The sequence below is a fragment of the Acomys minous genome (genome assembly GCF_964271855.1).
Source record: "Acomys minous genome assembly, chromosome: 2".
NCBI classification, from domain to species: Eukaryota; Metazoa; Chordata; class Mammalia; order Rodentia; family Muridae; genus Acomys; species Acomys minous.
In genome coordinates this window covers 27,226,811-27,241,444 of record NC_140484.1, presented here as the reverse complement: position 1 = coordinate 27,241,444, position 14,634 = coordinate 27,226,811, and the positions used below count along the sequence as shown (strand labels likewise).

Here is a 14,634-nt window from a genome sequence, read left to right as displayed (position 1 = left end):
GCAAACTAAAATGCCACACCAGAGCCCCAGAGCTGAGGAGCCAGCATGCATGGCGCTGGAGACCCTGGATTGCCTCTGTATCCTCTGCTTTACTGAGCACTGTGCTCAGGGAAATTTATGAGAGTTAGCTATATAAGGCCAGGATGCATGAGGAAAAAATGCTTAAGTTTGAAAACTATTCAGTGGAAAACAGGACTTGGCTCTTGGGTAGCAAACATGTGCAGAGCCAGTAAAATGGTTCTTTTTATTTTTGTATTACAATGCTAGGGACTAAACTGGGGGCACTCTAGGTAAACACTCAACTATATCCCTAGTCCTTGGTTTTCCTAGACAGGCCACTCTGTGCAGCGCAGGCTGGTATACAACTGGGGATCTCCCTGCCTCAGCTTCCTAAACTGTCCTGGCCTGCAGGACAAATCGAACCAGGGTTCACCTGAAAGAGTGGGGATTGAAGTGGGGGACAGAGACATGAGAAATATTGAGTCAAGTCTGGAAATTTCTGATCAAGACTCTCTTTAATGTGGATGAGTAAGACTTTATATAGCAAGGTCAACAGATCAATTCTAATCCCACCTTCCCTAGCCCCCAGGCAAGAATGCCATCACCTGAATAGCCTCTACCTCCTTCAGCAAGGGTGAATAACTCAAAGGTCACAACCTTCAGTTTAAGCACAGGATTTCTAACATGGCTGAATTTAGCATGGCTCCCCACACTAAACATTGGAATTAGAGGCTTGTGGTTCTATGCCAGTCAGTTTTGCTTTGTTCTGAGGCGGGACCTTGCCATGTAACCCAGGCTATCCTTAACTTTTGAAATCCTCCTGATTTCTCAAAACTGGAATTACAGGAAGATGCCTCACACAGAGCCTATCTCTTATGAAAGTGAAATCAACATTGATCATTAACTAAATTTCTGTCTTTAAATGCATTGCATGCCTGTGGAGCTCATGGAACGTGCTTCTAGGGGAATTGGCATGGGGCCAGCAAGATGGAGCATATTCAAGCTCCAGGAATCTCAAATTTGAGATTTAAAATCTCATCCTGAGAACAGAGGTATGGGACAAAGTCCTCTCCTTGTTTCTGTGCCTCCTCATGAACACATGACACAATCCCCAGGTGGCTACAGGTGGTCAGTCACATAAGCTATGTCATCTGTTATCTTTTTTCATGCAAATAAGAGCATTGCCAGCCTCCCAAATCCCAGCCAATGAGACACATTCATCCTCAAAGGCCCTCCCCACTGACCAAGATTCCTAAGTCCTTATTCCACATGATATAAAGCAGTGAGCACCATCTACTTCACACCAACGGACTCTGAGACTGGCTGTTTATTCTCACCTGTAGCAATCCCCAAAGAATTCATCAATGGACCCCTGGACTCAACTGCCAGCCATGCAGGCACTACAGAAATGCCAGGGTTATGCTAACACTTGCGCTGTGGCCAAGAGCTTCTGCTGTTTGTCTTTGCTGGCAACAATGCCAATCTATCGGAGTGAGCTGCCAGCTGTTCCCGAAGCAGCCATCCGATTCATCAGTCAGGTTGGGCCTCTGTTGCTGTGTGAGCCTGGCTTGGTCTTGGAGCCCTGAGCTCCTGCTGCCACCTGGCCTGGTGCCAGCAGCCTAACTAAAAGAGCAGTAACACTTCCTGCAGAGAAAATCTCCTTTTTCTGAACCCCCACTAGATCACAGATCTTGTGACACTGTCCACGTTCCATCCTTTTCTCCAGGAGACGAATAGTGCACATCTGACTCAGCAGCACCCAAGTCTCCCAGAAGGCAGAGAACACATGCCTACTCTTTTTTTTTTTTTTTTTTTTTTTTGGCTTTTTTGAGACAAGGTCTCTCTGTGTTAGCCTTGGCTGTCCTGGAGTCACTTTGTAGACCAGGCTGGCCTCGAACTCACAGCAATCTGCCTGCCTCTGCCTCCCGAGTGCTGGGATTACAGGCGTGCGCCACCATGCCCGGCCACATGCCTACTCTTGAACTGCAGTATAAATGGTTGTGAGGCACCACATGGATGCTGGGAACTGAACCTGGGTCCTCTGCAAAACAGCCAGGACTCTTGACTGCTAAACTTCTCTCCCAATGCTCTAATGTGTTTTTTAGGAATAGTTTATTTGAGGAAAAGGAAAAGAATAACTAAGAACACCAGAACAGCAAGTTGAAAATATTCAGTATTATGGCAGTGAGTATGTCAGAAAGTCAGTATTCATGGAAAAAGATATGGGAGCCAAATTATTTGACTGACTGCAGTTACAGAATCTCGAGGTTTTGTGTGAAATAGGACCTCACAATGTTGCTCAGATGGGCCTTAAACCTTTATACTTTCAGGCTCACCTTCCTGTGTATCTAGGACTACAGGTGTGGGCCACCACGCATTGGCACTGTGCACTGCAGGTTGTCTTGATTAGTGGACCCATAGCTAAATGAGACTGCAGGACTGAACATATGGGTGGCTGCAGGAGATCAGATTACAGCATTTTGCTTTACATATACCTTTACCAGAAATGCTCCAAGCTCATCTTGGCGTCTATTTGCAAAATAAACAAGGTTAAGACTACTCCTAAACCTTGTCTTAAAAAAAAAAAAAAAAAGCAAAAAGACTACTCCTGAAGCCTCATTTCTCTTCATTTTAATTTTTTAATTTTGTATTCTCCTCTTTCAGAAATCTACTCTACACACAGAGCATTACTGTTGGTTACGCCCATCGATGGAGCAGTATTGACAGCGGCAAACACGTATCATTGTTGACTAGATGTACTCTGGCGTTCATGCCACACAGCAGCAACTATACAGGGAGTGTGGGGTCCTCTCACTGTATAAACCTGATGGTAATCATTAAAATGGGTGAAGTTTATAAAAAACTACCTTCTTTTGGTTCCTTATCACTTAACACTAAGAACAAAAATAATGAAACGACTTTTGTAGAAAAGTGCGGTAAACAGCCCAGAAGAGTTTGTACTGATACCAAACCGTACAAGTTTAGCACAGATTTTGTTCAAATACCTGGCAGCTGTGGTCAGTATCCAGTCCATCCCAGAGACTCATAAACTGTGCTTTCATCATCGCTGTAGCTTCATGGTCAGAACTTGAACGATTTCGTAGAAAAGAGTCTAAAAGAAAATAGTCCTTAATCTTAGTAATTATAGATGAATTAGTTATTCATTGTATTCATATATATGCTGTTCAGATATTATCCTGATAAAAAATATCTTGGTAAATTACTGAGCACATTAGAACACAATCAGTATATAGAAGAGATACAGGCTGGGCATGGTGGTGGCCTTTAATCCCAGCACTCGGGAGGCAGAGGCAGGCAGATCACTGTGAGTTCGAGGCCAGCCTGGTCTACAAAGGGTGTCCAGGACAGCCAAGGCTACACAGAGAAACCCTGTCTCAAAAAAACAAAAACAATAAAAAACACACAAAAAAGGGAAGCGATGCAAAATACAAAGGTTCTAATCTGAAAAGCTAGACAGGCGGCCAAGAACAGAGTCTTGGGAGAGAGCCTAGGCTGTGTGCCTCAACTTTTCCAGTTACCAGAACCCTGTATATTCTTAATTATGCCATCATATATTTTCTCTCTCTTAGTAATAAACAAAAATAGGAAATGCCTAACATACTATTAAGGGGGAAATGTAAAACAGAAAATGTTTATAATACATATATGTATTATACATACATATATGACAAAAGGCCTTAAGTAAACAAAATGTAGAAACTTTGTTGTTGTTTTTTTTTTCTTGGTTACTCTACGTAGACCAGGGTGGCCTAAAACTCAGATATCCGCCTGCCTCTGCTCTTTGAGTACTGGTATTACAGGTGTGTCACCTCACCCCACTGAAACTCTGGTTCCTTTAAGACAATTTAACATTCTTTCTTAAAACTATTTTCTATCTTCAAATAAAGAGCATATCATAAAATGCTTTCCTTTTTATTTTTATTTCATGTGCATTGATGTTTCGCTTGCACATATGTCTGTATGAGTGTTGAATCTTCTGGAACTGGAGTTACTGACAGTGGTTTCCACATATAACCCAGCACTCAGGAGGTCAAGACAGAACTACTAGTTCAAGGCCAGTCTGGGCTACACTGTGCTCTCTTGTTCAGCAAGGGATATAGAGTAAGACCCTCTTTAAAAGCCAGGTATAGGGGCCTGGAGAGATGGCTCAGCAGTTAAGAGCACTTGCTGCTCTTCCAGAGGTCCTGAGTTCAATTCCCAGCAACCACATGGCTCAAAATAGTCCATAATACGATCTGGTGCCCTCTTCTGGTGTGCATGAAGATAGCGTACTCATATACAGAAAATAAATACATCTTTAAAAAAAAAAAAGCTAGGTATAGTGTATGTAAACATGTTTTTGTTTTGATTCCAAGTGTGGGATGTAAAACAGACTTATATGAGGGTGTGTGATGTTTTTCCGCTGAAAACAGGCTTGTGAGAGAACAGGCGATGTTTGTCCACTGGAAGAGGAACCAACTCTTGTGGGGGCATGGTCTTTGCCAACTGTTAAACATCCTAGTACAGATTCTGAGAGGATATATATGCCCCAAACAAGAGGCAGGGCTTTTTTGGTCCTGGCTATTCATCACTCCACTTCAAGACATTCCTAGAGAGAACTGCTCCAGCTTCTGCTCCCGGTTCCAGCTGCTATTCTGGGTTCCAGTGGCTACGGTTACAGTCACCTTCACTGAATTGCTGGTTTACTGTTTAACTGGTCTATTGGAATCCTGCCAATTACGCCAGTGGAATTACTCCAAGGAACTGAGTCTAAAAAAGGTCTATATGTTCTGTTCCTATTAACCTCTTTCTCTCCTACCTAGGGTAGGTGGGTGGAAAGGATGTGTAAACATTAAAGAACCCCAAATAAAGTAGGTTTGAAGAGGCTCAAAGCCTACAGCTAGGAAAAAGAATAAAAAACAGATGGAAGAAAAAGTTTCTTTAAGGACACCAAAAGGCTGAAAAATATTACATCCCAAGAAGGAAAAATTTCAACAGTAAAAGTCAAGTCTTGTATTTTCTAGTACAATTTCAAGTGCTTTGCTTAGCCATATAATAAACCAGTAGCATTACTAAATAAATATCAGGTCTTTGCAATGAATCTATAGTTTGGTGTTTAGCAGTTATATATGAAAGTAGTTTCAAAAGGTATATTAGGTCTAAAGTGTAAAAAAAGAAAAGAATCCAAGAGAACAAGGCTACATGGCAGTGCACAACTTTAAGTCCAGCACATTAGAGACTGAGGCAATAGAATGCTAACTTTCTTTTTCTTTTTTAAAAGATTTCTTTATGTATACAGCGTTCTGCCTACAAGTAAGCCAGAAGAGGGCATTTGATCACATTATAGATGGTTGTGAGCCACCATGTGATCACTGGGAATTGAACTCAGGACCTCTGGAAGAGCAGACAGTGCTCTTAACCACTGAGCCATCATCTCTCCAGCTCCCAGAATGGTAACTTTCAAGGTCAGCCTGGGATTTCTACAGTGAATTTCAGGACAGCCCCAAAATATAGGGCTCGCATAAAAAACATTTCAAAACAAAAACAACAAAGTAATTCCATGACACGATAGTCCTGTATACATATATTCTGGATATTTCCCATTTTATATAACGTGTCTTATTATAGGACTATAAATCAGACTAATATCTATAGTGGATAAAGTCTAATCACTTTTTGAAGATGAACATTATAAATTTACTTGCTTAATTTAACCTTTCTTAATTATTTTCACTATCAAGAAGCAGTGCTTACAAGATAACTGCTTAAAATAATATGGAAACCCCACCATGTTCCACAAGCACAGCTACATCAGTATTTACATTCAATGTAAATAGAATAAAAACTGTATGTTGCTTATAAGAAACACACTTAAATAGCAATGATTTGGAATATTAATAAGATAGAAAAGGCTTTTCCAGTGGTGATGACCTCCCTATGAGAACATGTCTCCTTCATTCCTTTCCAGAAAAGAAAGGAAAGCACAAGAAAAAGCGCCTGGTGCAGAGCCCCGGCTCCTACTTTATGGATGTGAAATGCCCAGAATGCTATAAAATGACCACATTCTTTAACCATGCACACTTGATTAGACTTGTGTGTTGGCTGCTCCACTGTTCTCTGTCAGCCTACAGGCAGAAAAGCAAGGCTAACAGAAGAATGCTCCTTCAGGAGGAGGCAGCACTGAAAGTACCTGATTCAAGATGAAGGGGAACCACACCCAAAACACATTTTGGATATATAATGTTTGTCTTGTTTAGCTAGTGGGAAATTGTGCCTCAAGTATTCCAGGGCAACCAGAAGAGTGGTCCCTTTGGGTCAAGAAAGGCTTTGAAGATTAAAGTCCATTCAAAAATGAGATCTAAGGGCCGGTGAGATGATTCAGCCAGCAGAGACCTTTGACAACAAGCTGGTTTGGTTTTAGTCCCCAGAACCTACATGGTGAAAGGAAAGAACAGACTCCCTCAAGTTGTCTCTGACTTCCACGCTTGTGTCAGAGCATGTTTGTTCTCCCTCCCTAACCCAAGCAAATAACTGTAAGAAAAGAAATTAAATAAAATGATATTTAAGTGTTAGTCCAAAAAAAAAAAAGATATAAAAGGATATGCAAATACTATCAAAAACACTGGATAATCAGGGTATGGTGGCTCACTCCTGAAATCCTAGGACTCAGACTGAGTTTCAGATATGCCTGGGAAAGACCCCATCATAGAAGAGGAAGAAAGGGAGAAAAGACAGGAAAAGCACAAAAGACATACATGTTTCCAAGGCATGTCCTTACATAAGCCCAGGTTGGCCTAGAACTTGCAATGTGGCTAAAGGTGACCTTGGACCTCTGATCCTGCTATCATTACCTCTCAAGTGCTAGAACTATGAGTGTGTGCTGCCATGCTTGCCTTGGATAAAGAATTCTTTAAGTTGGGCTGGAAAGGTGGCTCAGTGGTTAAGAGCACCGCCTGCTCTTCCAGAGGTCCTGAGTTCAATTCCCAGCAACCACATGGTGGATCACAGCCATCTATAGTGCCCTCTTCTGGCCTATCGGTATGCATGTAGGCAGAGCACTGTATACATAATAATGAATAAATAAATCTTAAAAAAAAAAGAATTCCTTAAGTTAATGACAACTTATGCTTCAACAATGGGACAAGCATATGTAAAATACATATGCTGGACTATAGTCTAAAAATAGAATGTTTGCCTAGCATGCTAAAGAGCCAATGTCTGAGTCCTAGAATCAAAACAGTGTGATGTTAGTTTTATTGATTGTTTTTACAGTCAACATCCGAAACATAATCTCTTTAAAAAGGATACTGTGGCAGGGCGTGGTGGCGCACACCTGTAATCCCAGCACTTGGGACGCAGAGGCAGGAGGATCTCTGTAAATTGGAGACCAGTCTGGTTGATGGAGTAAGAACCAAGGACAGGGCTACACAGAGAAACCCAGTCTCAAAAACAAACAACCTAAAGACTAGAAAAAATATGTGCAAAACATGCACCTGACAGTAAGCTAACAACATACGGCAACTTTAAAGCGGGCAAGATCTGAACTCTTGATCAAGAAGCTCTATAGATAAGAGTGTATGAACACAGATTGAGACCTGGCCTCACTTTAATACAAAGTCTCGTTCTGTAGCCCACGACGGCCTGGAATTCACACAGACTAAGATTATTAGGTGAGCCACCTCGCCTGGGAAGCCTTAGACTTTTTGTTTGTTTGTTTGTTTGTTTTTTTGTTTTTGTTTTTGCGAGACAGGGTTTCTCTGTGTAGCCTTGGCTGTCCTGGACTCTCTTTGTAGACCAGGCTGGCCTCAATCTCACAGCGATCCGCCTGCCCCTGCCTCCCGAGTGCTGGGATTAAAGGCGTGCGCCACCACGCCCGGCTTAGACTTTTTAAAGATAAGTAGGTATGTAAATTATTTCAATAGAAGAGAAAGAATAGCTTCAAATGTGTAGAAGGGGATAGGAAGTTATCTACCAGATATAAAGGATGAAATTATATAACAAAAATGAATGTGACTACATCAGCTTTCATAAAATTACATAATTGGCAATAAGTTATATGTAAAAAGCTATATAAGAATATATCTGTAGGCAAGGTATGGTGGTACATGCCTTTAATCACAGCACTCGAAGGCAGAGGCAAGCAGATCTTTTAAGTTCGAAAAAGCCTCGTCTACAAAGTGAGTCCAGGACAGTCAGGGTTATTACACAGAAAATTCTGCGCCACACCCCCCCCAAAAAAAAGAAAAGAAAGAAAAAATAAATATCTTTTTAATTTAAAAAAATTTAAGATTTACTTGTGTTTTTTATTTATGTGTGCATGCCACATGTGTGGGTACCTACAAAGAGCAGAAGAGGGTACTGAACTGCTTGAATCTGGAGCTACAGGTAGCTGAGAGCCACCGGGCATGGGTGTTGGGAGCCAAACTCTCAGGTCCTCTGGAGGAAGAGCAAGTACTCTTCATTAGTGGGTCATCTCTACAGCCCCATAATAATATATTTTGCCAAGAACAAAAATATCAATAAGCCATAAAATTTAGAGTCCACTCAAATTCAAGACATAAAAGGTAGAGTAGTCACTGGGTGCTCTACAGAGTGAGCCCAGGACACCCAGAGCTACACAGAAAATCCCTGTCTCAGAAAAACAAAACAAAACAAAACAAAATAAAAAAACATAGAATAGCCTTTTTCCCCCCCTAAGTTGACTATCCAAATGTAAAAATATAAAATTAAAATTTCTACCTCACAATATATGGAGAGAGAGATTGGGGTGGGGGAGAGGGAGAGAGAGGAAGGAAAGAAGGAAGGAAGGAAGGAAGGAAGGAAGGAAGAAGAAGAAGAAGAAGAAGAAGAAGAAGAAGAAGAAGAAGAAACAATTTCTTGATTCTTCTATTAGCCTCCCCAGTTCTGGGACTGTAGACATTCACCTTGCCCTCTTCCAGTTTAGTATAACGCTTTCTTTTTTTTTTTTTTTTTTTTGGTTTTTCGAGACAGGGTTTCTCTGTGTAGCCTTGGCTGTCCTGGACTAACTTTGTAGACCAGGCTGGCCTCGAACTCACAGCGATCCGCCTGCCTCTGCCTCCCAAGTGCTGGGATTAAAGGCGTGCGCCACCACGCCCGGCTAGTATAACGCTTTCAAGAACAAGTAATCCCAAGGTTTAGCTTCTAGATATTTACCATAGATAATCATATGCATGAGAAAATATTCACATACATATAAACTACTTGAAAACTAGAAAAGACATCCATCAACCATTGAGAAAGCAAAGAAACGATAGTTCATTTTATATCATGGAAATTACACATGGCATATTAGAATATATCTTTTGAGGCCAGCAAAATGGCTCAGAGGTTAAGAGCATTGTCTGCTCTTCCAAAGGACCTGGGTTCAATTCCCAGCACCCACATGGCAGCTCACAACTGTCTGTAACTCCAGTACCAAGGAATCTGATACCTTCATACTAATGCACATTAAATTAAATTAAATTAAACTTAAAAAGATGGCTCAAAGGTAAAGGCTATGACTGCAAAGCCAGGTGGCATGAGTCTCCTGTCTTTGGTCCTGTGTAAATGTACAAGAACCAACTCCAGCAAGCTGTCCTCTGACCTCCACTGTGTGCAATGGCACACTCACCCACACAGATTCTTTAAAAAAGAACAGATCTTAGGGCTAGAGAGATGTCTCAGCAGTTAAGAGCACTTGACAGCTCTTCCAGAGGTTCTATGTCAATTCCCAGCACCCACATGGTAGCTCACAACAATCTGTAATGGGATCTGATACCCTCTTTTGATGTACATAAAGACATAGCACTCATATACATAAAATACATGAATAAAAAATTTTTAAAGAGCTTTTGGTTTACAATAAACCTAGATAAATACTAAAATTAAATCTGGTCCTCTACATGACACCCTTAAATAGTTTTCTGAAATACTCACATAGGAAATAGCATACCTATTTCATCTATAAATATGATAGAAGGCTGTAACTTTATGGCAAGAGAGAAAACAGCAGCAGCCAGTTTCTGAGATTCTCCATACCACTTATCAGTCAGTGTCGAAGGCTGAAGGTTAATAAATCGACAGCCTGCTTCTTTGGCTGTAGCTTTGGCAATTAACGTTTTCCCACAGCCTGGAGGTCCATAGAGAAGAACACCTAGAAATCAACATTATTTTATTATTACCTTCAAGAAAATAAAAGATTTTCATTGCTTTACATATTAATTGACATAAAACTAATTTCATATACAATAAAGTCTTCTCAGTATTCAATTTCTCTATTATTTTTTAATAGTAGAAAAGGTAGTAAAACAAAAGGTGTTTTAAGTTCAATGTTAACAAGTGTAGGTCTTTTTCTTATGCAAAGGTCCAAGTCAAGATCCTAAAAACTACTCTCGAAGCTGGGCGTTGTGGCGCACACCTATAATCCCAGCACTCTGGAGGCGACGGATCACTGTGAGTTCAAGGCCAGCTGGTCTACAAAGTGAGTCTAGGACAGCCAAGGCTACTCAGAGAAACCTTGTCTCGAAAAACAAAACAAGTTATTCTCTTTGTCATTGGCTGACCAACAAAGCCATCTTAATGCCCTCCACCCTCACCAGCTGACAGAGCACCACAGTGTTCTGTAATCAACTCTAGACACAGACTGTGGCACACACAGCCATTGCTCGTGGACTTAGGTCTTAACAAAAGGGACATTCAGCTTTTCCCAGTCATCACCTCCTCTAAAAAGGGACTATCAGTCAGTACCAGTTTAATTTCCAAAGGATAAAATTGTATTGTCCCCTATAACCTTTACTCACAGCAATCTGTCCCTAAATACAAAAACAGGTGGTTAATATTTTAACATATCAAGAGATGTTAACAGGTTAACATCTTAAACATTTTGGCAATCATTACTGTTTCTCAGTTAAATGTGGTGGCATTTTCTAAATTGTCATTAAAACTATCTACATACAGGTTTGGAATTGGAATTGTCTTAAATTATTAATTTAAAGCTCAATTTTTCTCATATAATAATACTTTAGAAATGACAACATCTAGAAATAAACTGAAAGCTTCTTGGAAATAACCAATATTGCGGGCTTTGTTTGAAAGCAAAATCAAAAAAGAAAAATTGTGATTTGGGGGAGAATTTTTTTTTTAGACTTAATTCTTTATATTTCAATTTACTAGTAAATAGAGTAGATAAGTGTTTCACATAAAGGGATTATTATACAAGGGTATTATAGGAAATAGAATTCATGAAAATTTCACAAGTGGAAGGATGAGTGAATGTTTTAAAATTATATCCTGCCTGGGTAGTGGTGGTGCCCACCTTTAATCCCAGCACTTGGGAGGTAGAGGCAGGTGGATCTCTATGAGTTCAAGGGCAGACCAGGACAGCTACACAGAAAAACTCTGCCTCAAAAAAACCAAAAAACATTATGTCTCAATTTTTTTTGTTGTTTTGTTTTGTTTTTCGAGACAGGGTTTCTCTGTGTAGCCTTGACTGTCCTAGATTCATTTTGTAGACCAGGCTGGCCTTGAACTCAGTGATCTGCCTACCTCTGCCTCCTAAGTGCTGGGATTAAAGGCATGCGCCACCACACTGGGCTTCAAAAAAATTCTTTATGAAACAAGTCTTTGAACCATGACATTCTACTAAGAAACTGATTTCATGAAAAGCAGTTCCTTAATCCTAGCATTTGAGAAGCAGAGGCAGAAAGATCGCTGTGAATTTGAGGCCAGCCTGGTCTACAAAGTGAGTCCAGGACAGCCAAGATAATATAGAGAAACCTGCCTGTCTCGGGGGGTGGGGGTGGGGGGGAACAGTTCCTAAAGGCAAAACCATTCAATGTTTTCTAGCCTCTTAATGCTTAGGCAAATACATATATTAAACATACCTTTTGGAGGTTGCAGAAGCCTGGAATTCTCAAACAAATGCTTCTTTTTGATAGGTAAGATTACTGTATCTTTCAGATCTGTAATGACATCATCTAAACCTGCTATATCACTCCAAGTAACCTGGTAAAAGTTAAAGTCAACATGAATTTCACACCTTATACATACATAGCCTTCCCAATAGCAAATCATTTTATAATCTAATAATTACATGTAAATAAAAGGTAAAAGCTGCAGATAAAAACAAGTAAAATCTCTTCATAGTAGTAACTAATTTAATAAACTCTATGACATTTTTTCTTTTATTAACAATTTATTACCGAAAAAAGCATCAAAGCTGCGAGCGTTGCTCAGTAATAGGAGAATATAAGGCCCTGCTGCTGGGTTCAATTCCAGCAACAAGAAAACAAGACGCACAACATACAAATTCTGTAATTGAATAAGGCAAACTCATTCCACTCAATTATGAGAAAGAAATACTGAGAACAAAGGAAGACCGAGAACAAACTTACACAAATAATGTAGCCCTGGCTATCAGGGAGGAACCCATGGGGAATGTAATTACATTCATTGTGAAACACAACAGGAATTAGTTTTAGAGATGAGTTGGGGAAGACGGCAAGAAGCACTTGCCATCTAAGCACTAGAACCAGAGTTCCGATCACTAGACTCCACATAAAGGTAGACCAGCATAGCACCTGTGAGCCCCAGACTCCTGGGGAAAAGCTGCACAGCTGGACTTAGACCCACATGGTTTGGGTCTACCAAGAGACCCTTGTCTCAACAAATAAAGTAGAAGCACCCGGGAGGCAGAGGCAGGCGGATCTCTGAGTTCAAGGCCAGCCTGGTCTACAAAGCAAGTCCAGGACAGCCAAGGCTACACAAAGAAACCATGTCTTGAAAAAATATAAACTAAATAAATAAAGTAGAAAGTGATTAAGGCCAACTGATATCAACCTCTGGCCTCTATGTCCATGTATACATACATTCCCTCACATTCATGTTCAAACACACATGCAAAGACATATATACACATGAACTCACACCATATATAAACACATAAAAAAATAAGGAAACAAAACGTAAAAACATAAAAATCTTAGTAAGTCCTAAGCATATATATATATATATCTTTAATACTATAGAAAATCTTCTAAGCCATTAATTCCAGCACTCAGGAGGCAGACACAGGTGGAGTTCTGAGTTCAAAACCACTCAGGTCTATAGAGTGAGTTTCAGGTCAGCCAGCTTCTACACAGAGAAACCCTGTCTTGAACCCCCACCTCACCCCACCCCACCCACCCAAAAAAAAGAGAAGAAAAATAAAAACTCCAGTGAGCTCTCTGGTGGTGACAGTGCATGTGCAATCACAGCGTGGTACAATGCTGAGCATGGTCTTGTGATAGACAGTGTGCCTGGGAGCGCTGCTCTGCCTTATATATCTTTAGTGCAATGAATCCCATCTTTGCCCAACACCATGTTGAGTCCCTCTTAACTCCTAGAGACCCACTGAAACTTGTCATGGTTTTCCAGATCTTTTGACACAGACTAACAGACCAAAAAAGAACAAGGTAAAAATGGAAAAAGCAGATTAAAGATACATACATGCATATTAAGAGGGTCTACTAGATGAGCAGCAATGCTCATCTCATACTCTGAAAGCTTCACATTTTTCACACCAATTTGCTTCATCAGTTTTTCCGCCTAGAAAGAAAAAAAAGAAAAAGCAAACTTTAGTTTGATATTTAGTTACTGACACTTCCAAACAGATTTTTTAAAAAAAGTCTGAACAGCAATGAATAAAAGACATAAGACTCTTCCAGGATACTCTTAATAAATTTTGGGGTTTAAAAAGAAAGAAATTGAGGGTTCACTCTACTGAAAGGAAGAAAATTTAATCAGCTTTTGAGAAATGAAAGCAGGGCCAGCATGGTGGTACAGAAGAATCTCAGCACTTGGAGGCTGAGGATTGAGTGACAGCCAGGTACAGCAGAATGGTGTCTGTAATCCCATGGTGGCGGCAGAGGGCTACTGAGCAAATTCACGGTCATCCTGGGCTACAGGAGACCAGTCCCAAAAAAGGTTGATGGGGAAGGAGAGGGTGGGGAAGGAGAGAGAGAGAGAAAGAGAGAGAGAGAGAGAGAGAGAGAGAGAGAGAGAGAGAGAGAGAGAGAATATATAGAACACATGCCTGAAAAGATCAGCTTAAGCTCCCTTGGCTCCCAAAAGACCTAGGGGTAGTTTAGTTTTCTTTCCTAGTAGGATTAATAATGACAGTTACAGGTAAGATGTCAAGGTAAAAGTCCAATGAATTAATCACAAACACTGGACAATGGAGTTTCTTTCGTTAATAAACAGACATCCACTTCCTTCAGGGTATCCACAAGAAGTGCCTGTACACACATGCCTTCACATTGTTTTGAAATGCTGACCTTTTAACAATAATCAAAGATCTAGGCAATTGATGACAATAGCTTAAAATAATATACATGTATATTCTTGAAATATGACAAAACAGCTTGAAATCTAAGTCCTACCAATGCAACCAAGTTTTCAGTTAAAAAATTAAAACAATGGTGGACATATTCTGATTCTGCCAAACAAGCCAAAACACAGTAAATGGATGAACTCGGATCTCAGAAAGTAGGTACCATTTTTTACTCTCTTATTTATTGACTTTTTATTTTATGTGGATTGGTATTGTGTTTTCATGTATGTCTGTGTGAGGGCATTGGATCCCCAAAGCTAGAACTA

The 14,634-nt window shown here is 40.3% G+C and overlaps 1 protein-coding gene across 3 annotated transcripts in view; it reads right to left on the bottom strand.

The window, feature by feature from the left end:
• ATAD1 (ATPase family AAA domain containing 1) overlaps positions 1-14,634 on the bottom strand; it is a 74,001-nt gene that overhangs the window by 18,869 nt on the left and 40,498 nt on the right. For all 3 annotated transcript variants that reach the window (XM_084772251.1, XM_084772253.1, XM_084772252.1), the window contains 4 exons: positions 13,486-13,584; positions 11,883-12,003; positions 9,953-10,153; positions 3,006-3,112 (listed from right to left, as the gene is read on the bottom strand). In XM_084772251.1, the coding sequence (XP_084628377.1) occupies positions 3,006-3,112; positions 9,953-10,153; positions 11,883-12,003; positions 13,486-13,584 (528 nt within the window). The remainder of the gene's footprint in view (positions 1-3,005; positions 3,113-9,952; positions 10,154-11,882; positions 12,004-13,485; positions 13,585-14,634) is intronic.